At 56.3% G+C, this 23,153-nt stretch overlaps 1 protein-coding gene across 1 annotated transcript; it reads left to right on the forward strand.

The window, feature by feature from the left end:
• Positions 1-5,546: 5,546 nt before the first annotated feature.
• On the forward strand, positions 5,547-23,045 carry POLR1B (RNA polymerase I subunit B). Its single transcript, XM_059832949.1, has 13 exons — positions 5,547-5,693; positions 6,761-6,893; positions 7,905-8,041; positions 9,890-10,113; positions 12,095-12,266; positions 13,662-13,833; positions 14,625-14,906; positions 15,503-15,636; positions 16,056-16,226; positions 16,817-16,973; positions 18,289-18,485; positions 18,907-19,160; positions 21,552-23,045. Exons 1-13 carry the CDS (start codon positions 5,619-5,621, stop codon positions 22,432-22,434), a joined length of 2,991 nt encoding a protein of 996 aa, XP_059688932.1. The 5' UTR covers positions 5,547-5,618; the 3' UTR covers positions 22,435-23,045.
• Positions 23,046-23,153: the final 108 nt, after the last annotated feature.

Raw genomic sequence — 23,153 nt, forward strand, 5'->3', positions numbered from 1 at the left:
GCCGGCGGTGTTTCCTTGGGGCAGTGGGGCTGTCGGGTCCGCTGGGAACCCTTCCCGGCGGCGCCTGTGGCGAGCGTTGTCCCCGCTTTGCCGTGCGGCACCCCGGGAGCCGGCCCAGCCCCACAGCGGAGGTCTCCCCACCGCGGGGTGACAGATGGGAGAGAGCAGCGTGGCATGAGGGGTGCTGCCCTCGCGCCCCACGGCGCTGCCGGCACCGGGGGGAGCTGGGGAGTGGGGGGCTCTTTGGGGGCCCAGGGGGCAGAGGCAGTGGGGGGGGGGTATCAAAGCGTCCGCAGTGCTGCTGCAGAGACCTGGGGCGCACGTGGCCGGGGGGGACGTGGGGGCAGACGGCTGCGGACACCATCCTGGGAGTACCTGTGGGGGGGGGCGTAGCTCTGGGGGGCACAGGGTGGGGGGCTGGGACGGGGGGACGTGACTGGGGGGCAGATGTGGGGCACAGGGTGGGGGGCTGTGGGGCACAGGATGAGGGGCTGGGACAGGGGGACGTGGCTGGGGGGCAGATGTGGGGCACAGGATGAGGGGCTGGGACGGGGGGACATGGCTGGGGGGTAGATGTGGGGCACAGGATGAGGGGCTGGGGGGCAGATGTGGGGCACAGGATGAGGGGCTGGGATGGGGGGACGTGGCTGGGGGGCAGATGTGGGGCACAGGGTGGGGGGCTGGGACGGGGTGATGTGGCTGGGGGGCAGATGTGGGGCACAGGATGAGGGGCTGGGACGGGGGGACGTGGCTGGGGGGTAGATGTGGGGCACAGGATGAGGGGCTGGGGGGCAGATGTGGGGCACAGGATGAGGGGCTGGGATGGGGGGACGTGGCTGGGGGGCAGATGTGGGGCACAGGGTGGGGGGCTGGGACGGGGGGACGTGGCTGGGGGGCAGATGTGGGGCACAGGATGAGGGGCTGGGACGGGGGGACGTGGCTGGGGGGCAGATGTGGGGCACAGGGTGGGGGGCTGGGACGGGGAGACATGGTTAGGGGGCAGATGTGGGGCACAGGATGAGGGGCTGGGACAGGGGGACATGGTTAGGGGGCAGATGTGGGGCACAGGGTGGGGGGCGGATGTGGGGCACAGGATGAGGGGCTGGGACGGGGGGACGTGGCTGGGGGGCAGATGTGGGGCACAGGATGAGGGGCTGGGACGGGGGGACGTGGCTGGGGGGCAGATGTGGGGCACAGGGTGGGTGGAGATGTGGGGCAGAGGGTGGGGTCAGATGTGGGGCACAGGATGAGGGGCTGGGGGGCAGATGTGGGGCACAGGGTGGGGGGCAGATGTGGGGCACAGGATGAGGGGGTGGGACGGGGGGACATGGCTGGGGGGCAGATGTGGGGCACAGGGTAGGGGGCTGAGACGGGGGGACATGGATGGGGGGCAGATGTGGGGCACACGGTGGGGGGCAGATGTGGGGCACAGGATGAGGGGCTGGGGGGTAGATGTGGGGCACAGGGTCGGGGGCTGGGACGGGGGGACGTGGCTGGGGGGTAGATGTGGGGCACAGGATGAGGGGCTGGGGGGCAGATGTGGGGCACAGGATGAGGGGCTGGGATGGGGGGACGTGGCTGGGGGGCAGATGTGGGGCACAGGGTGGGGGGCAGATGGGGGGCACAGGGTGGGGGGCTGGTATGGGGGGACGTGGCTGGGGGGCAGATGTGGGGCACAGGGTGGGGGGCTGGGACGGGGAGACATGGTTAGGGGGCAGATGTGGGGCACAGGATGAGGGGCTGGGACGGGGGGACATGGTTAGGGGGCAGATGTGGGGCACAGGATGAGGGGCTGGGACGGGGGGACGTGGCTGGGGGGCAGATGTGGGGCACAGGATGAGGGGCTGGGACAGGGGGACGTGGCTGGGGGGCAGATGTGGGGCACAGGATGAGGGGCTGGGACGGGGGGACGTGGCTGGGGGGCAGATGTGGGGCACAGGGTGGGGGGCTGGGACGGGGGGACGTGGCTGGGGGTAGATGTGGGGCACAGGGTGGGGGGCTGTGGGGCACAGGATGAGGGGCTGGGACAGGGGGACGTGGCTGGGGGGCAGATGTGGGGCACAGGATGAGGGGCTGGGACGGGGGACGTGGCTGGGGGGCAGATGTGGGGCACAGGATGAGGGGCTGGGACGGGGGACGTGGCTGGGGGGCAGATGAGGAGCACAGGATGAGGGGCTGGGGGGCAGATGTGGGGCACAGGATGAGGGGCTGGGATGGGGGGACGTGGCTGGGGGGCAGATGTGGGGCACAGGGTGGGGGGCTGGGATGGGGGGGACATGGCTGGGGGGCAGATGTGGGGCACAGGGTGGGGGGGTGGGATGGGGGACGTGGCTGGGGGGCAGATGTGGGGCAGAGGGTGAGGGGCAGATGTGGGGTACAGGATGAGGGGCTGGGGGGTAGATGTGGGGCGCAGGGTCGGGGGCAGATGTGGGGCACAGGATGAGGGGCTGGGGGGCAGATGTGCGGCACAGGGTGGGGGGCAGATGTGGGGCACAGGATGAGGGGCTGGGATGGGGGGACGTGGCTGGGGGGCAGATGTGGGGCACAGGGTGGGGGGCAGATGTGGGGCACAGGATGAGGGGCTGGGAGGCAGATGTGGGGCACAGGATGGGGGGCAGATGTGGGGCACAGGATGAGGGTCTGGGGGGTAGATGTGGGGCAGAGGGTGGGGGGCAGATGTGGGGCACAGGATGAGGGGCTGGGATGGGGGGACATGGCTGGGGGGCAGATGTGGGGCACAGGGTGGGGGGCTGGGTGGCAGATGTGGGGTACAGGGTGGGGGGCGGATGTGGGGCAGAGGTTGGGGGTCAGATGTGGGGCAGAGGTTGGGGGGTAGATGTGGGGCAGAGGTTGGGGGGTAGATGTGGGGCACAGGCTGGGGGGAGATGTGGGGCAGAGGTTGGGGGTAGATGTGGGGCACAGGGTGGGGTAGGATGTGGGGCAGAGGGTGGGGGGTGGGGTTAGATGTGGGGCAGAGGGTGGGGGTGGGGGCAGATGTGGGGCACAGGGTGGGGGCTGGGTGGCAGATGTGGGGTACAGGGTGGGAGGCGGATGTGGGGCAGAGGTTGGGGGTCAGATGTGGGGCAGAGGGTGGGGGGCAGATGTGGGGCAGAGGGTGGGGGGTGTGGGTAGATGTGGGGCACAGGGTGGGGGGTGGGGTTAGATGTGGGGCAGAGGGTGGGGGGTGGGGGGCAGATGTGGGGCAGAGGGTGGGGGTGGGGTCGGATGTGGGGCAGAGGGTGGGGGTGGGGGCAGATGTGGGGCACAGGGTGGGGGTGGGGTCGGATGTGGGGCAGAGGGTGGGGGGTGGGGGCGGATGTGGGGCAGAGGGTGGGGGCGGGGCCGGACCCGGTCGCCCCTCCGAGGCGCAGTCCGGCGGCGCGCAGTCGCGCGCGGGCCCCCTCAGGCGGCGTTGCCCCCCGCAGCGCCCCCCGGCGGCGCGGCGGCTCCTCTGCCGCGTGCCCCCGCCGCGCCGTTTCCCGTCGTGCCGCGCGCGGGGCCGCCATGTCGGGGCGCGGTGCGGACCTCCACCGGCTGCGGCCGCGGCCTCCGGGGTGCGGCGGCGCTCGGCGCGACCTGTCCCGCGCCCACATCGAGTCCTTCAATCACGCCGTCAGCGAGGGCGTCTACCGCGCCGTGCAGGTGCCGGGGGGGGCCGGGGCCGGGGGGGACGAGGGACGGGGGGACCGGGGGACGGGGGGGACCGGGACCGGGGGGGGACGGGGGGGACCGGGGGGGACCGGGGGGACGGGGGGACCCGGGGACGGGGGGACCGGGACCGGGGGGATGGGGGATGGGGGGACCCGGGGACGGTGGGACCGGGACCGGGGGGGGACCGGGGGGGACCGGGGGACGGGGGATGGGGGGGGACCGGGGGGGACCGGGGGACGGGGGATGGGGGGACCCGGGGACGGGGGGGACGGGGGGGGACCGGGGGACAGGGGACCGGGACCGGGGGGGACCGGGGGGACGGGGGATGGGGGGGGACCGGGGGGACGGGGGATGGGGGAACCCGGGGACGGGGGGGACGGGGGGGGACCGGGACCGGGGGGATGGGGGACGGGGGGACCCCGGGACGGTGGGACCGGGACCGGGGGGGGACGGGGGGGACCGGGGGACGGGGGGATGGGGGACGGGGGGACCGGGACCGGGGGGGGACGGGGGGGACCGGGACCGGGGGGGGACGGGGGGGACCGGGGGACGGGGGGATGGGGGACGGGGGGACCGGGACCGGGGGGATGGGGGATGGGGGGACCCGGGGACGGGGGGACCGGGACCGGGGGGGGACGGGGGGGACCGGGGGACGGGGGGATGGGGGACGGGGGGACCGGGACCGGGGGTCCGGGGGACCGGTTCCGGCCCTGACGCGGTGCCGTTGCAGGAGCTCTCCCCGGCGGAGGTGGCCCTGAGGGGCGGCCGCCCCGTGCTGGCGGTGGCGGTGGAGGGGGTGTCCATCGCCCCCCCCGCCGCACCGCCCGGCACCGTCTGCCGGGAGAGGAGGGTCTTCCCCGCCGAATGCCGCGGCCTCCGCAGCACCTACCGCGGCCGCATCGCTGTAAGTCTGTCTGCGTGTCCGTGTGCCTGTCCCTGCCCGCCCCGGCCAGGGGTCCGGGGGTCGCGGCGGGCTCCGTCCCGCGTGGGGCCGTGGGGCGGCAGGAGCCCGGCGGGCAGAGCCCCCTCCGAGCCCAGCTCCCGGCGGGGCCCGGCCCCCTGCCCCCCTTTTCCACCGCGCCCGCCCCACGGAAGGCGGCCTGCGGCGCCCCGGGGAGCCTGGCCCCCAGCCCGGCTCCCTGCGGGATCGCTCCGCTTGGAAGAGACCCGCAAGACCGCCGAGCCCAACGTCACCCCAACAGCACCGCGCCCCGCAGCGCCACGTCCCCCGGACACCGCTGTCGAAAGCCGTAGGGGAGCCCCGAGTTGCGGACCCCCCCGTTCCCCGCAGCCCGGGTCCCCCCGTTCCCCGAACCGAGCGGAGCAGCACCGTCCCCGGCGGAGGCTTGCCCTCGCGCCGCCACGGGGTCACGCGGCTGCCGCTGTTTTCGGTTAAAATCGCGCCGTCGTGCCCGAGCTGCGCGCTCGCACGGGGCACCCGCTGCCGGGGAATGCCTGCTTGCGGCTCCACCACGTTGGTTTTCCTCTCTGTCCCCGAAGCGTCGCAACTCACGGTGGTGACAGCGACCGTGAGCGCAGCGCCTCACCCGAACGTGAAAGTGGGGCAGTCGCAGAGTGCTCACCGCCACTTTCCCCGCGGCTCTGAGATTTTCCTGGGCTAGAGACGCTTTTATCCTTCATCCCCGAGTTATTTCCCATCTTTTTCCCAGTGTTTGTTGGTGTAACTCTTTTTTCGATCCCCCGTAAACGCCGGGAACGGTTGGAACCAAAGACTTTGCTGTGCCTCGCGTGCGGAGGTATCACCTTGTGCTCGCAGCGGTTGGTTGGTCTCTCTCGTTAGACCGCTTGTGGTTACGTTAAACATACCCTGAACACGGCGGGAAAGATTAAAAGGGCGGCTTGATTCACTCGCCGTTTGCGTTGTGTCGTTTTAGGCGGACATCAGCTGGTCGCTGAATGGCACGCCACAAGGGACGATCAAGCAGCCCCTGGGGTATATTCCAATCATGGTGAAGTCCAAGTTGTGCAACCTCTATAATCTTTCTCCGCAAGAGCTCATCCAGCACCACGAGGAGGAAGAGGTAACGGGGATTTTGTGGGGCAGGAAAATCGGCGTTGCACGTGAGCGGTGTCTCAGGCCAGCTTCTCTTCCCAGAACCTGAGCGTTTATTTTTTTTATTGCAAGTGTGACTTTTTGTTTTCTCTGGATGTACCCTGTTTACGGTGGTTTCATACAGCGTCTTGAAAAATTTGCCATCGCAGCTGCCTTTGAATACGGGGATCCCTTTGGTGCCGATACCCACGGTCCCGGTACACAACTTCTCAGCTGCTGAGCGGCGGCTGAGGCTACGTAGCTGCGAGTGGGCCTCTGCGGAGACAAAGGTTTGGGCAACGGGCGCCGAAGGAGATGTTTTCATTCTCAGTTGTCTTCATAGAATCACTAAGGTTGGAAAAGACCTGGGAGATCATCAACTCCAACCATCGACCCAACCCCACCGTGCCCACTAAACCATGTCCCGCAGCGCACGTCTTCTGCAGCTTTTTTCTTGTCTCCCCAGTAGCTTGTCAGCTGCGGGGAACCGAATACGGAATAATTTCGTGCCGTACGCACAAAAAGAGCTGAGCGAACTGTGAAGGAGGATCTACGATGGCGCACGACGGCCGCCCCCCCGTACGCCGCTTGTGCCTTCGTTCGTAGCGTTACTCGCTACCGAGACGCTTCTAGTCTAACGGCGTGCCGCCTGGGGCGCTGTAAATTTGTCAGCGTTAAGCTTGTGTGTGAGCGGGAAGAGGTTTTCTGCCCTGAAGATCCCTCGTGGTTTATAAACTCAAAATGAGAACTTTGGAGCGTCTGTTAAAAAACCAGTTCACGGCAGCTCTTCAGAGCCGTTCAGTGGACCGCACGGGTTTTTGGGGTGGTTTTTCTTCTTTCTTTCTTCCTTTAAATTATGGAACGTACCTCCTTTCCTTGCACTTAGCAGTCACTGACAGCGCAGCCTTTCCAAGCGCAGTGCTGAAACACGTGTCTTGCTTTGTGCTTCGTCGTTAAACGTTTGTCAACCTCCGATACGGGCGTTTTTGTCTTTTACTTCAGGTGCTGCCTTACAAATTTCTAAGCCCATTAAAACGATTTTTCTTCTTCTGCCAGGAAATGGGAGGCTACTTTATAATTAACGGCTTAGAAAAAGTTGTTAGGATGCTGATTATGCCCAGGCGGAATTTCCCTCTTGCGATGACAAGACACAAATGGAAAAACAGAGGCCCTGGTTTCACGGAGTACGGTAAGCTGAGCCGTTCCCCGCGGCGTCCCGCTAGCGACGCAGAGGAGCGACCACCCCCAGCTGACTCCTGGGAGTTCGTTTTGCTGTCGCTCTTGTATAACGTTTGTATTTTTCACTCCCTGCGGAAATAAAGGGTCAAGGCCGCCGTAGGGGCACGAGCGCAAGGCGGGCGCTGGGCTCGCGGCAGCCGTCTGAGCCACCCGTCCGAGCGGGGAGGTCGTATTCCGGGCCCGGCGGTTCGGGTAACCTGTTGTTAGCGGAAGGCGTAGCTAAACCCCTGCCCTCGTTAGGAGTCAGTGTGAACCGCCGAATTTGTTGGTCCGTATTTCGAGATGGTAGACCTCATTTACAGCAAGCAGGTTAACTAGATGGCTGTCCCTCACCTTTGTCAGGTGCACCCGGTAAAATGAGTTTAAAATGGAATTAAACCAGAAACGTCACAGTTTTAAACTCGGGTGTCATCAGCCCCTGGTTTGACCGGACCGTGGCGCTTGAGCACACGCTGTAATTCCACGTTAATTAATTTTGAGGCAGCGCCAGTTTAAATGGCGCCATTTGTTCTGTTCTCCTTCGTCCCGCGGCAGATAGCACGGGCCGGGAGCGGGAAACACCGCTTCAGCGGTACCACCCGACGTCAGAGATGTGAAAACCCGACCCAGGGCGCAGTCAGAGTACCCGTGCGGTGCTGCGCCTCACAACCTGAGGTCACAGACGGAGTGGTTGAGGCTTGGGGCTGTCCTTTTCCTAAAAGCCGCGTGCACCTTCCAAGCCGCTCAGCGGGGCTGCGGGCTGTCCTCAGGCATTTGTCCGCCGAGGACTGGATGGAGGTGGTGTATTTATCTGACGGGGGGAGACTGGCGCTGGAACTAGCGACCTGCCTCGTGTTCTCAGCCGGGAAGTACCCCAGTTCCTCCCGGGAGCCGTCTCACGCCCGCTCGGACGCGGCACCGCAACGCAGCCGCGTGGTTTTGTACCGCTCACGTTGGTCTTTGCTTGTGTTAATTTTTGCAGGAGTAGTGATGCGCTGTGTTAAGGATGAGCACACGGCGATAAACATGACCCTTCACTACTTGGAGAATGGTTGTGTCATGGTGAATTTCATTTTTCAGAAAGAGTTGTTCTTCCTTCCCTTGGGATTTGCTCTGAAGGTAAACAACTAATGCTTGTGCTTTCGGTGTTGAATAAATACAGAAGTTTGTTTAAGTAATGAGAAGAAGCTATTTCCGTATTGAGTACTTTCAGTCGTCCTTCCTGTAGTGGCTGAGGAACTGTAGTCGGAGTCTATGCCCGTAACGTAACGCTCGGCTGCAGCGGACGAAGTGTGCACAGGGCCAAGAGGGGAGAGTTATGCAGGAGTGCCGTGGCTTTTTGCCGAGGAACGCTCTGCCTGGGTAGCTCTCGGAGGCTGTAAGGGTTTGCCACCTCACGTGACGGATCTCGGGAATCTTCTTAGAATGACGGCTGAGCGCTCACGGCATTAATCGTTGAAGTCGGGTTGTCCCATCTAAAAGTAAACCAGTGAACTGGATTTTTTTTTTTTTAAGGAGGAAAAATAAAATGCCGTTTCTGATTGGAACTGGAAGCAACGGAGATCTGGAAGGATCTATCTGAGCACGTCTGGATGTAAACTGTTCTTTGGGTAGCAGGCGAAAGCTTTACTTGGGTCGAGACTTTCCAGATTCTCCTCTAAACGCATGCTGTCTCTTGTAGCAGAGCCAGAGTGCTTCAGGCGTGTGTTTTACCGCCGGCAGCTCGGTGTTGGAGCAGATCGGAGGCCTGTGGCACTACGCGATGGAAGCATCACGTAAACGGGCCTCGGCGAATTTCTGTCGTCTTCGTTCAACCTGCTCGTGCTGCCGCACGGTGCCTTTCGCTTTTTCGCCCAAGGCTTTTCTTCGGCTTTTGTTTCCACACGAGGAGTTACCCAAAGCAGCTGATTACCTGTTGGTTTAATACGCAGAGGAACTGTACTGACTTTCTGGTAGCCCGTGAGACCTGGGGATGAGCAGGCCAGTGTTGTCCCAAGTTCGAATTCATCCATAAGCAGTCACTCTCCGGCGGTTTGCGGCTCTCCCCGCGTCAACCAAGCTCAGTTCCGCACTGGTTCCCTGCGGCCCGTCCAGGTCGCGCTGCGGCAGACTGCTGCGACCCCACCGCGCCTCTGTTCTGGCTGTGATTCTGCTCTCTTCCTGCATAATCGCCCCAGCGCTCTCCTCTGCTGCTGGAGGAGCGGCCGCACGTGCTCTGGCGGCTTCCAGAGTGTATGTCTCGCCGTTACCCAGCAGCAGAACTGAGCTCACATTGCCCCTTTTCATAAAGAAATTGGTCTTAGTGTCTTTTCGTGCAGCCTTCGGTTTTTCCTGAACTTTTCGAAGCCCACTTAAATGTGATGACCAAATAGTTTCCTTAAGGATGAGGCACGTTTGTCAGTAAATACAGACGTCGTCGGTGGAGAGCGTATTTGCTTAACCCCGACGTAAAGAAACAACTATAGGAAACCATTACAACGCCAAGAGCTAAGAACGTTGGCTTTAAGAGTGAGCTTTAGTCTACAAAGCGCTGAACCTGAAGCGAATTCATTCTGATAGCCGTCATCAAAAGGCCGAATTGCCTTTTGGTTTGCAGGAGAATAAGCAGCCGCTTGAGACAACGGGGAACTCAATTCTTGTTTCGAAGTGAGCTCGTTCTGTAAAGACGTCGGTAAATCTTGCGCAAACAAGAGAAGTCTGTTGGTTCGGAGGGTGCAAGTTCGCCTTTTTGCCAAGGGTCTCGTTGGGTTGGGAGTACTCGTGGTCGTCATCGGGGTGTGAATACCCCCTGCGCTACTCTCTGAGCACCTCAACCCCGCAGTGTTTCTCAGTTTGCACGGCGGAAGGGTATTTCCAGAGGAGTGGCAACCTAAATCAGTGGGGTGCCCTAGTTCTGTTGCTGGGTTTTATGGACAGATGTGCTATGGTGGTTTGTTTTTCTTGATCTGATACACTTCTGTCTTTCAGGCATTAGTTAATTTCCCGGACTACCAGATTTTTGAAGAGTTGATCAAAGAAAAGGAAGGTGACACCTTTTATGTGAACTGCGTTGCTGAGATGATGAGAGCGGTAGTGGATGCCGGCTGTCTTACCCAGCAAAACGTCCTCGAATACCTGGGAAAGAGCTTCAGAGTAAAACTCAACCTCCCTCAGTGGTACAGCAACGAACAGGCTGCAGATTTCATTTTGAAGTACGTACGTACGCGTGCAGCGGGGTGTGGGTCAGCGTAGTTGTGTTGGAATTGTAGGCGGATTGAAGAGTACTCTGCCGTATTACACCGCACCTTGTTACGGTTTTCACGTGCGTTTATGAAACGATGGCCAGGGGCCAGTTTTTGGTGAGACTGCAGGATATTGGGATAATCTGTATTTGTGGTGTTCAGAAATAGGTATTTTAAGGGATCGACACAAGTATCCCCAAAGTGGTTTCAGGAGAGGGCATCAGTTGTTACTTAGATGTGATTTTCTGATGTATTTGATGGAAAACCATAAAGATTAAGGAAGGGAAGGTCAAAGCTAGGTCTGTGACTGCTCGAGGCTCTACTTGTTGAAGAGAAATCCTGCAATTTTGGCACTTTATCAGTTTCACAGAGTCGTTGGCAGCTGTGATGAGAGTTACATTTATATTGATTGCAGGGGATGTTCAGGCTGGATATTAGGAAAGACTTCTTCACGGAAAGGGTTGTCAAACGCTGGAAGGGGCTGCCCAGGGAGGTGGTGGAGTCCCCATCCCTGGAGGTGTTCAAGGAAGGTGTGGACGTGGCACTGCGGGACATGGTTTAGTGGGCATGGTGGGGTTGGGGTGATGGTTGGACTTGATGGTCTTACAGGTCTTTTCCAACCTTAGTGATTCTGTGATCTTTTAAAACAGTAGAAATTAGACACTTTAAAATCTTCCTTCTTCTGTGGAATAAGTTAGAAAGGAATAGAAGAGCTGGCTTTGAGACCGTCAGTGTGACAGGCATTCAACTAAATAATCTCTTTGTCTGGTGAAGTGGGTGTTTGCTCTTCGAGAGGTTTTTTTTAGCACGTGAGGACGATCATTTGGGCTGGCTGAGTCCTTGAGTTCTTGTACATAGGGGGTCAGGTGGCTGGAAACGCAAAGGCGAGCTGCGGGTGCCTCAGAGGGGCACTTAAAAGTCCATAGACGAGCTGGAAGCCCAAGAACTCTGTCCTGAGAAATGTCAGTGGATAATTTCAAGAAAGTTGGAATTACTCTGGTTTTCTCATTTCTGAATATTCTGGTGGGTGGTTTGTGCGCTTGGTTTTTTCCCCCCGATACGTCCTGTACACCTTACTTGCCTCGGCTGAGGAGACAGAAGAGGCGGGATAGTGAAAATTGGGATGCACGCTGTACGTACGAGTGCAGGAACTGTAACTTAGCGGGACAGAACCTGCCTTCGGAGTTTGTCTTGCTTTGCAGGGAAGCTGCGAAGGCTTCAGTAGAGGGCAATGTCGAGCAGAAGTGAAAAGCTGAAAAAATCCTGGAGCGCTGATGGAAAACCACTGTGTCTTGGGGAGCAAGTGATCTCAAGTCTCTTGGAAAGCAGTCGGTCAGCTTTAGCGGGAGTTAGGTGTGGCTTTCCTTTTTGCTTCCGCGGGAGTGTTGTTCAGCCCAGTTTTCCACACGTGAGCTGACAGCAGCGGAGATCCGGACTTGCTGTGGCAGGACGCTGATAGCGGCACCAGAGGTGTTTCGTGGTTTGCGGCTAGTTTCCAGCTCAGATTTGGAGCGGGGTGCATGCGTGTGGGTATGCAGGCGTACACGATTGGCGTCATAGCTACTGTAAAATAGCACGCGAACCTCATCTGTTGGATGGTCCTGACTCAAATACCTGTTTACCTGAACCGTGTACTTGTAAGACAGCGAACATGGGAGTGCGTAAAATCAACCTCGCACAAGGCTCGCCTTCGTCTAATCAACCAGGTGTATCCTGACAAAACCAGCCCCTTAAAAAGACAAGTTTATCATTTTTCAGCTCAGTCTCTGCGTTGTGTTTTTTATGATTATCTCTTGGAATTTTCATATAATACTCAGGGCAACTGGAAAAGCTTGTGCCGCCTTAGGCTTTTTCGCCAAAAAATTTGGTTTGCGGTTATTTAGGAGAAACTTGAAGAACAGCTGGCGTGAAGAGACGGTCTTACTTGTCGTCCTCCTTTCTCTTCCTCCAGCAACTGTATCTGCATACACCTGACAAACAGAACCGAAAAGTTCTACCTGCTCTGTATGATGACTCGGAAGCTGTATGCTTTTGCCAAAGGGGAGTGCATGGAGGATAACCCAGACAGTCTGATGAATCAAGAAGTGCTTACCCCAGGGCAGCTCTTCCTTATGTTCTTAAAGGTAAGGTCTTAAGGGGTTTAAGTCTGCGAGCGTAACGGTCACCCAGTCCAGACCCCCCGGCGACCACGGGGACCGGAGAAGCGCAGGAGCCAGAGCGGAGAGCGGGGAGCCCGGCTGTGCTGCGAAGGCTGCGAGAGCGCTGGGTGTGGTGTAACCAGGCGGTGTAGCTGAGGAAGGCTTGGCTCTCTCGGTACGGGGTACTAAATACGCTGGAGAAGAGCCTGTACGAAACTGGAATAAAGAGCTTTGTAGCCCTCCGGAGCAAATGGAAGCGCCCCATTCAGGGTGGGCGGCTGAGGAGGGAGGAATACCCATCCCTCTGGTATTTGAAGGGGATTTTCAAACAGCATCCTTCCGTTGTATCAGTTGATACGGGAGCGGTAAAGATCTGCCTTGTGGTGCTGCTGCTGCTGTTTCACACGGCAAATGTGCAAGAAAGTAGCTGCCCCCCTCCCCATCTTCCGAAAGTGATGATTCACGATGTCATCATCGCTCTCCCGTCTTTAAATTCCTTTACGGATCAGGAAGTCGATAGCGTGCTTCTGACTTCCGCAATTAATTTATTACTGGTGATGTAAAAATGCAGTTTCCTAATCTATTCCAATTCAGTAAGAATGCAGTTTATTTCTAGGGATTCCTCATTTTAGGATGCTGGGAGGAGGGCGTTCCTGTGCAGAAGCTGGACTACCCCGTGAAAATCATTGTGGAATAGCAGTTCCCATCCCTGAGTAAAGATGCTTCCCAGAGTTACCCAGTAACTCTTTTTTAACCTTTCTTTTCCATTTTAGCCAAAATTTTCTTTAGCGTTGTTTTGTTCAAAGACTACTGAAACCTCTCTACTGCTTGAGTGGTTTCAGTGAGTTTAGAAATCAAATAAAGTCCTTTGCTCTGTTTTTATATAGTATCTAAGAGTGCAGCAGCGACAAAATTAGAGTTAACATGAAAATCCAGCCCGCTCTCTCAGATTGTCTCAGCAACGTTTAAACGCTCTGTGTCCGTGGCCTTCAAGTTTTGGTATCTAAACTTAACTTCGTGATGCGGTTTTACCTTGTCGCTGTATTTAGCGGGCTAATCAGTGGAGTTATTCTTCTGGTCGGATTGTAGGTGCAAGTTCTGTTACTGTACTTCGTTTGCCAGACCTGTCACCGGTCTGGGTGGAAGCGATTGCTGAGCTGCTGGATGGGTGTTTTCCTGCGGCTCTGTGTTGGCGTGATACCGTCGGTGTTTTGGTAGAATGCAGTCAGTGTGGGAAACACGGCTGGAAAAGTGTCAGCTCGCTAAAAGTTGCCCACCCTGCTGATCTCGGAGGGTTTCTCTAGCAACTGATGCGAAGGTCTAATTTGAGCCTTTGTCTTTTCCTGTTTTAAACTTAAATCCCTCTCTTTTAAACCGTAGGAGAGGCTCGAAAGCTGGTTGCAATCTGTTAAGTTTGTTTTGGAGAAAAGAGCAGAAAAGGCAGATATCAGCGTAAACGCGGACAGCTTGGTGAAGGCGTTCAGCCTGGCAGCAGACCTGACCAAACCGTTTGAGTATCTTCTTGCAACTGGTAACCTGCGCTCCAAAACCGGTAAATCTCCAGGCTTAAGAGGCGTTGGTTTTTTTTTTTCCCCTGCTAAACAGAATGAGAAACACCGTAAAACTGAGCTCTTGACTGACAACAGCTGCTTGCATGCAGACATTGCACACTGTAACTGAATTAATGAAAGCGGTTTGAGGAAGGGGATAGTTGAGGATAAAGGCAAGATTCCTCCTCAAGCGTAGGCGTTATGCATGGTGTAAAAGCAGGTTAGTTATTAAAGCAAAGCCTCTACCCAGATAAATAATTGAAACTAAATTTAGCAACGTCCAAACGCTGATTTCTTTTCCCAAAGATGATTTCTTCTTGGAAGGTGCAGTATAAGGCAGAGAAGGGGCATTTATCAGGACTGCCCTGTTGGTCCCCTGAGCTTAAACGGAGAGAAGCCGCTTCGCTAATGTGTATTTCAGATTTACCTGGCGCTTCCCCGAAGGGTTGTAATGGAATGCCCACCAGAAAATGGAATGAGATTAGAAGGCCACAGAATTTCAGTCAAAAAGTACCAGCTGCAAACCCCAGGGGCGCTTCCCTGGGAGTGGCTTTCCCGTGTTTGTAAAAGGAGTGGGACTTTAAGCAATAGCTCGGAATTTAAGGTCTCTGCGCCTTCTACAGCTCCCCGAGTTGCCTGTGCACAGGCAGCGGCACACGTGCCTTGTTGCTGGGCTCCCGTGGGAGCATCTTCAGGGCTTGTCAGTGAAAAAGGAGACACTGCCTCCGACCGTCGTACTTCCTTTGTTAAAGCCGGACGACGTCCTGACATAAATCTCGGTTTTCTTCCCAAGGCCTGGGCATGTTACAGAGCAGCGGTCTGTGCGTGGTGGGAGACAAGCTGAATTTCATTCGCTACCTTTCGCACTTCCGCTGCATACACAGAGGGGCAGCGTTTTCCCAGATGAGAACCACAACTGTCCGCAAGCTGCTGCCCGAATCCTGGGGGTTCCTGTGCCCGGTGGACACCCCGGACGGAGAGCCCTGCGGTCTGATGAACCACATGACAGCGGTGTGTGAAATAGTGACGGAGATGGTGCCCGTGACAGACATTCCTCCTCTGTTATGTTCCCTGGGTATGTTTTCCTGGCTTGACCATTTAATGAAGCCGTCTTCCTTTTTACCTTCCCGCCCGGCAAACCCCCATCTGGGAAAGGTTCTCCCGATGCCGTCGCTGTACACTCTTAACTTGAGAAGGTGAAATCACGTTAAACCTGCACGTGCTGTGCTGCCGCTTAGCGGTAAGTAGCACGTTGCTTACACAAGCTTGTCAACCTCTTGGAGAGTGTGAAGCTCAATTTAAATGTCCCTTAGCTCTCTGCTGTCGAGTGAAGATGTTCGCTTACGCACAAGGGGTTGCACGGTACAAGCTCTACGAAGCTGGACCAAGCAGTGACTTTCTAATGCTGCTGGCGACTTGAATTCAACCGCAGCTGGCTTGCCATTACTGCAGTAATGGGAATCCTTATTTCAGTCGGAAAAACGGGGAGGGGAATGGCATTCTTAGCTGTGCGTGGGGTTTGTTTTCTATTGAGTCATCTACAGCTTTGCTCTGTAGGTCTGAATTTTTTGATTCTCAGAAAGCTTTTTGGTGTGGATGGAGGCTTCTTGCAGAAGTAGTGTTTTATTTGCTTTTTTGGCTCTTCCTTCTACCAACCCCTTCTTCTCACAGGTGTCACCCCCATTGATGCGACCCCGAGCAAGCCTTACGCGGAGTGTTACAGAGTCGTGTTGGACGGCTCGGCGGTGGGCTGGGTAGAGCGGGAGCTGGCTCCTGAGATTGCAGAAACCCTCCGCCGTTTCAAGGTTGTCTTCTTTAAAATGTTTCTTAGCTAAACAGCCTCAATACGCGGTGGTCAAAAATAGGCAGATTTAGTATTTTTTTTAAAGCTTCTCTTTATTTGGGTCTTTTCACCTGACCCAATTAAGCGATCTCTGGCTGTACGTTAGCGTTGGAGTGGGCCTTTCTGTTTTTCTTCTTGCCACCCGTATGTTTGGGCTCTTGGTTTATTTTTAGAACTTTCATTGAAAAAGGCAAGATAGACATACTCTGTCTTTTTCTTGGTGGGGTTTTTTCCAGCAGTATTTTTAAAACCTCTTCTCCACCGTTTTGTATTAGCAGCTACACCTGTGGTTGGCATCTTCGTTGTGTAGCCTGTTGGGTGCAGCTTAACTAAACCAGCGTCGGTTTGTGTTTCTAAATTGGTATTTCTTTGTGCAAACAGATAACACAGGAGAAGAGGTTTCCTGCGCGGGCAGAAGTGGTCCTCATCCCAATGACAGGAAAACCCAGTCTGTACCCTGGGTTGTTCATTTTTACTACGCCTTGCCGGATGGTGCGGCCTGTCAGAAACCTGTTCTACGGAAGGAATGAATGGATTGGTACTCTGGAACAGGTGGGGGCTGCGTATTTCCTTTATAAAGCACCGACCCAGCGTCAAAACCCACGCTTTGGAAAATACTTGTGAAAGGAGCTGAGGGCGGGAGACAGGGAGCTTGTGTCGAAGAGTTGGATAGGTGGCAAAAGGGTTTTCTCACCTCCTGCTAATTGCTTTCCAGCAAATGTCTTGGGTGGACTGTAGGGATCTTTCTGAGATACTGAAATCTGCTCTCTGTGAACTCAGTGGAGCTTTGAGGCGAAGGATTGCTGTCTTGCGTGCACTGTCTCATCATGACGCTCTCCGAACTGCCCGCGGGCAGCCAAGCAGTGGGTTGCTGGGGAAGTTGCCCGTTTGGAACAGCGAACATGGGAGACAGGAAGGAAGCCGTGTTACTGCAGTTTTGTGTTTCCAGGCTTGCTTTCCTTGCAGTTGGTCTGTGGTTGCGATAGGTCTGATATTTTTCTTGCCTGCTAATACACCAAGGTGCAGACAACGACCACGGCTAAAACTGAAATGGATAAAAAGGCATCGGAGGCAGCTGTGTTTTGCTTCCTTCCCTTTCAAAGAGAGAAGCAAACGAGCGTTCTGCGATTTGATGCTTGCAGGTCTTCATGAACGTGGCCTTGCTGGAGTCGGAGGTGGTGCCCGGAACGACCACTCACCAGGAGCTCTTCCCTCACAGCATTCTGAGCGTGGTGGCCAACCTCATCCCCTTCTCCGACCACAACCAAAGTCCACGAAACATGTACCAGTGCCAGATGGGTAAGCGCTGTAGTACCTGATGCTGCAAGTCCCTGGGCAAGGGAGAGGGGAAAAAAAAATCTCCCGTGTGTCTATTCCAGTGTGTCTTCCCGCATCCCCAGGTATCAGCTTTTCCCAGCCGTTGTCGCAACGCTGAGGTTGATTAACAGCCATTTTTTTCATGGCAAAGTAAATGAAGACGAGTTCGGCATCCTGGCAGCCTTCCAGCGGGCAGTTCTAGGTTGCTGCACTCATGTTGCCTTCCTTAAGCCTTTAGTCAGTTTTGTTCGGTTTGGTTTTTTTTTTTGCCTTAATTTGATGTCGTTGATCGCACAGACAAGCGAAGGGCACGGCACCAGCTGCGCGGTGGGCGTTCACGTCTGACAGCTGTGCTGCCAGCAGTCCTCTCGTCCCCACAACGGACAGAGGTTAACCTGCTTCTGACTGGCAGCCACAGTAGATGCTCTGCGGTAGTCAGGGTGAGGTTTCCCTGCCACCTGCTTGCAGCGAGCGGCTGCCGTGGTGGCACTGCGCTGGTGAGAGGACGCTTGCTAGGCATCTGTTGCAAGGGAGCAACACAGCGCTGGGGCAACAGCGCGGAGGGGTTTTTTCTGGCAACTATTTGACAAAGATTTAAATTGACTCATTTGGTTGTCTGAAAGAAGTTGGGATAGGGTATGTAGTGGGGTTGCAATCAGCTGCGGTGCGAGTGATGCGCAAGAAGCTTATTTAAAAAAAAACAAAAGGCGGGCTAAGAGAAAGTGCGCGGGTAGGGACTTCAGGAGAGCGGGTCCCATGACCTCGATAGCATCGCTAGCATATTGCACTTCTGACAATGTGATCGGAAAGATGTCCTTAAAACGCTACCGCTTTGCCGTACTTTTCTGAAAGTGCCGATGCGACTGCGTTCAAAACTTGTTTTCCTTGCCAGTATGCTTATGCTGCAGAAGCAAACGCTTTTTTTGGCCTGGAAATACGTACGGTGTGCCTCGCTATGGGGGACTCTGGGGGGAGGAAAACCCAACCCAACCCAACCCAACAAAACAACCAACCAAACCCAAAAACCACCACACTGACCTTACTGGAGACTTCGAAATTGCAGAAAAGACATTACAAATAGTCCTTATGAAATGCTATGAAAGGAATTGAGCGTTGTGGTTCATAGAAGCTTTTATAGCTGGACTTAGAGCAATTATTTCATTCCAAGGGTTTTAAGATTGATCATCTCTCTAAATTGTGAGTATTTCCAGCTTTCCTCTTAACAAGATACGTGGAGGGTGAAAGACAGATTAACTTTGAATTGATCCTGAATAAATCCAACTTTCTTTCTTGATAGGGAAGCAAACCATGGGGTTTCCAGCTTATAACTACAAGGACCGCTCGGATAACAAGCTGTACCACCTTCACACTCCCCAGAGCCCGCTGGTGCGGCCCAGCATGTATGACTATTACGGTATGGACAGCTATCCGATCGGCACCAATTCAATTGTGGCGGTCATTTCCTACAGCGGCTACGACATGGAAGACGCGATGGTAAGCCACCGGAAGGAGAAATCCTCCTGTCCTGTAAAGGAATTTGATGAGGGGGGAGTGGGAAGAAGGGTGGTGCCTTGCTGAGAAGAGCCTGTTTTCTGCCCCTGCTAGTCCACGGACTCTGTTAGGGCAGATACAGGAGCGCAGGGGTTACGTGGCGTTACCGCAGGTAACGCTGGAGGGACGGGGAGTAGAGCGGAGCTCCCTTGTGCAAGGCAGTGGGCTTCCAGCGTTGAAAAATACTGGGGTTACGGGAGGTTTGGGCCCTTTGGAAGGGTGACCTACTGGGAGGCAGGTATTTATTTCTTCCTTTATTTAGGAAGGCAACGTTAGAAAGGTAAGCATCAGATGGGAATGGAAATGCTTTCTTTGCTGAAGTTTATTAGCAAGTCTTTAACAGGCCTTTGTTTCTTCTTTTTAGATTGTGAACAAGTCTTCCTGGCAGAGAGGGTTTGCCTATGGAAGCGTTATCAAGATGGAGAGCATCGACCTTTCCCTCAAAGCCAGCAGGGCAGGGGATAATTTAGTATTTGGCGTCAGGCCTGGTGATCCGAACGTTACGGAGAAGTTGGATGCCGACGGACTGCCGTTTGTTGGCTCTATCCTACAGCCTGGGGACCCCTTCTACAGCTTCATGAACCTCAGCACGGGGGAGACCTTCACCGTGTACTATCCGTAAGTACAGCTTGTCCCTCCTGGCTCTGCTCAGCCGCTGGTGAGCGGTCTGAGAGCAGTTGGTCCTGATGAGCCGCAGTATCTTTCCCTCCGGGTGTTCCCTTTTCTCCTCGCGTGATAGCGTCCGCGTCTTGGCAGAGAGAGCGTGAAGTTCATGCTGTAGGTGACTCCCATCCGTGTATCGCGGCTTTTCTCGACGGCAGCGTCTGCTGCGGAGCCTGACTTATCCCAGGAGGAGAATCTGCGGCCGGTAAAAAGAAGGAGCTTGCAGAAATGTTCTGCCGTCTCCCAAGGACTGCTCCTCTGCCCATCCCCTGCAGTCGTTTCCTGTAGCTTTTTGTTCATTGACTGGGATAAGGCCTTCTGTCTAAAAAGCCCAAAAAAACACCGAACAGAAGACCAACACAAAGTGCCTGGTCCCAGAGACTTGCCAGAAAACCTTGCCCGCAAAGTTGTTACAGGCTTAGGGGTTCAAAGAGCGTTTTTATTAACGTTTCAGCTTCCAAAGTGCTAGAATGTTAGAAGGCGTCAACTATACCCCATCCTCCCCCTGGAATATCTCGGGGATAAGTTCTGTAAGATTTTTGAACCTCACTTGAAAGAGGGAAGGCTGCTGAGGCTTTCATCAATAGCCTCTTAAATCCTTTCAGGAAAGGGAAGCAAAAACATTGATAAAAACTAACACAGCTCAGTGCATCCTGCACTCCCAGTCGTCCGTGCAACCTCAGGCCTTACAGCGTCGACAGAGCGAGGATAATGCTGTGTAGGTACTCACCCTGAGAAGGCGAATTAGTTTGAGAAGCACTTGGGTCACGCAGTAACTGGCGTTACGGGGAAAGCTCTCGGTTTCTCTGTAACAGACGGTGCCTTAGCTGCGCTGGGGAGACCGCTGCGGGCTTGTACAGTGGGTCATCCTGGCCGTAGAGCAGGGCTAAGAGATTGGGCACGTGGGTCATCCTGGCCGTAGAGCAGGGCTAAGAGATTGGGCACGTGGGTCATCCTGGCCGTAGAGCAGGGCTAAGAGATTGGGCACGTGGGTCATCCTGGCCGTAGAGCAGGGCTAAGAGATTGGGCACGTGGGTCATCCTGGCCGTAGAGCAGGGCTAAGAGATTGGGCACGTGGTGGGGGGAGCTGGAAGCTCAGCCTGGTCCTTGCACTCGTGGAGCCCTCTTTGGCTCTCCCGCCCCGCGCTCCTGCTCCCCAGCTCTCTCATGCCAGCCCGTCCTTGGTTCAGGTGCCTTATCCAGAGAGCCGTTTTACCACTGTACCATTCAGTTTTTGTTCAGCCCTGCTCCGTATCAGATAATTATTTAGGTGCCCACAGAGAGGTGAGGTTCCCAGCTCTCAGCGTTGGCTCCTGCCCCAGTTTGCCCCACAGACCCAGGGCCCTGAAGAGGCAGTTCTCCCTGCTGTCCTAGGAGCTGTGTACGCTGCTAGATCTCACACGTGGCTTGGAAGAGAGGGAGGACAGAGGCTGCGACTTCAAAAGCTCGAACAAGCCTGGAGGAGGCTTATGAAGCACAGTTTTTTGGGTTTTTTTTTTTTGTGATGGCCTGTACCCTGGTTGCGTTCGGCCACGGCAAAATAATAGCTATGGAAGGGAAGCTAAACTTGGGTACAGCCCTTGCGCAAACACCGCGTTCATTAGGACTTCAAGGGAGAAGAAGAAAAGTAACCTTGCCTTACCATGGGACAAAATGTATTTGCTCCTTGGCTGTCGTCTCCGAAACAAGCGGAGAGTTTGGGCTGAAAGCTCTGTAACAAGAGTTGAGCCTGCAGCAGGCACCTAGGACGCAGAACGTCAGGCTGAGGGTTCATCTGGAGAAGCAGCGGACCCCTGGACGAGGCACTTGTTGGCAAAGCCCTCTCGGCTCAGGCTGTGCCTTCCCTTTCTCCTCTGAACCTTCCTCTCTGCCTTGTGCTGACCCCGGTTCCTTACTTTGGAGTCCCACCAGGACGGTGTGCGTTTGTTGGGAGTGTGGAGAGGGACTGCTGCCTTAACACCAAACAAACGGCACCGGGACGCGGTTTGTCCGGTAGAAGTGCAATGCAGATGAACCCGCTTCAAGCGATCTTTATTTTAAATCACGGGTGGCACATTACCTCATCGCCTGCAGGTCGTAGCTGTGCTTCTGGTATTAGAAAAAGCAAATGAATGGCACTTGTGCGATGCCGTTGGATTGCTTCCTCGCCCTAATTCTTAGGCGGTCTGATTTCCCTCGCTACCGAGTAGCGCTTTTCAGGAACGGTGGTGTTGCCCAGCTGTCCCAAGGCATTTTAGGAGACTTAGGAAGCGCTTTGGTTTTTTTTTTCCCTTCGTTTCCCTTTCCTAGCTAAAACTCATGAGCACACCTGACACCTTTGCTCTGATTGTTTCTCCACCTACACAGGAATAAGGAAGTCGGCATTGTGGACAACGTCAGGTTATGCAGTAATGACCGTGGCACCGGGAAGTTCAAGAAGGCTTGCATCACTGTCAGGGTTCCCCGAAATCCAACTGTCGGAGACAAATTTGCCAGCCGTCACGGACAGAAAGGTATCCTGAGCCAGCTCTGGCCAGTTGAGGATATGCCGTTCACGGAGAACGGGATGGTTCCAGACATCCTCTTCAACCCTCACGGCTTTCCCTCCCGTATGACCATTGGGATGTTAATCGAGAGCATGGCGGGGAAGTCGGCGGCGCTGCACGGCGTCTCCTACGACGCCACTCCCTTCACCTTCACGGAGAAGAACTCCGCTTTGAAATACTTCGGCGAGACTTTAGCCAGCGCGGGTTATAACTTCTTCGGGACGGAAAAGATGTACAGCGGCATCAGCGGCCTGGAGCTGGAGGCGGAGATCTTCGTGGGAGTGGTGTACTACCAGCGCCTGCGCCACATGGTCTCGGACAAGTTCCAGGTGAGGACGACGGGGCCCCGAGATGCTGTCACCAACCAGCCTGTCAAGGGGAGGAACGTGGAAGGCGGGATTCGCTTCGGCGAGATGGAGCGTGACGCTTTGCTGGCTCACGGCACGTCTTTCTTGCTGCAAGACCGCCTGTTCAACTGCTCCGACGGCTCCGTAGCCTACGTCTGCACGAGCTGCGGCAGCATGATGTCTCCTGTGCTGGAGAAACCGCCGCACTCCTCCTCCGTGGCGGGCAACAGGAGGTACTCCTGCTCCGTCTGCAGCGAGGTGGACGCGATCGAGGTTGTCCCTGTGCCCCACGTCTTCCGTTACTTCGTGGCGGAGCTGGCAGCCATGAACATAAAAACGAAGCTCAACGTGGAGTAGCTCTGTCCTCGGGCACGGCGATGCTGCAGGGAGGGGGGAAGCGCGCGTCAGTCCTGCCTTTGCCCCCCTGCGGCTTTCGAGCGTTGGGTCAGTTCTCAGGTTCTTCAAACGTTTGCAAGATTGATTTGATGTTTCTGTTGAGACGGGGCGGTCGCCCAGCTGGACGGCGAGGAAAGGTGGCTCTGTTGAAGTTGGTTTGCGCTTCCTGAAGGATCGCTAGCTACTGAGATGTGGCGTCCGGAAATCAAGCAGTATCGCTGCTCCCACCAGGCTGCTGGCTTGAGAGAGGTGGGGGTTCTTCGTTCTCCGAGCACTGGCTGCGGCTGCAAAGATGAAGAGGTCATAAACCAGCATGAAGCGAATGCTGGCCGTGACGAAAAAAAGAGAGAGATTTTGCTTTTCGAAGAAAAATCCTTGCAAAACCTCCGCCTGAATGATGGGTACCCGTTAAAGTGATTGGACATGTCTTGTTTTGCTTTATTTTGAGACGTACGCCTTGAAACTTGTGAGGAAGAAGAAGGCACAGAGTTCTGTCCATGAAGCCGCAGCCTTGACCCCCAGAGACGAGGCGGCCGAGCCGGGCCTGGCCCGGGAGCGTCCGCTGTCGCAGCCCCCTGTGCCCCCACCACCGGGGCGGCCTTACGCGTCTTGTTAAGAGTTCTTTTGTACGTTTCTACATCACCTGTCTCGGCAGCCGTGCTGGGGGGCCGGGGGGGCTC

The sequence above is a fragment of the Gavia stellata genome, chromosome 37 (assembly GCF_030936135.1).
Source record: "Gavia stellata isolate bGavSte3 chromosome 37, bGavSte3.hap2, whole genome shotgun sequence".
NCBI lineage: Eukaryota > Metazoa > Chordata > Aves > Gaviiformes > Gaviidae > Gavia > Gavia stellata.

Excerpts from the sequence above, each read along its gene's own strand:
- POLR1B (XM_059832949.1), top strand. The coding sequence starts at position 5,619 with ATGGTGAAGTCCAAGTTGTGCAACCTCTATAATCTTTCTCCGCAAGAG. Across the intron at positions 12,267-13,661 it reads TCTTCCTTATGTTCTTAAAG|GAGAGGCTCGAAAGCTGGTT; the intron begins GTAAGGTCTTAA and ends TTTAAACCGTAG. Across the intron at positions 18,486-18,906 it reads ACGACATGGAAGACGCGATG|ATTGTGAACAAGTCTTCCTG; the intron begins GTAAGCCACCGG and ends TCTTCTTTTTAG.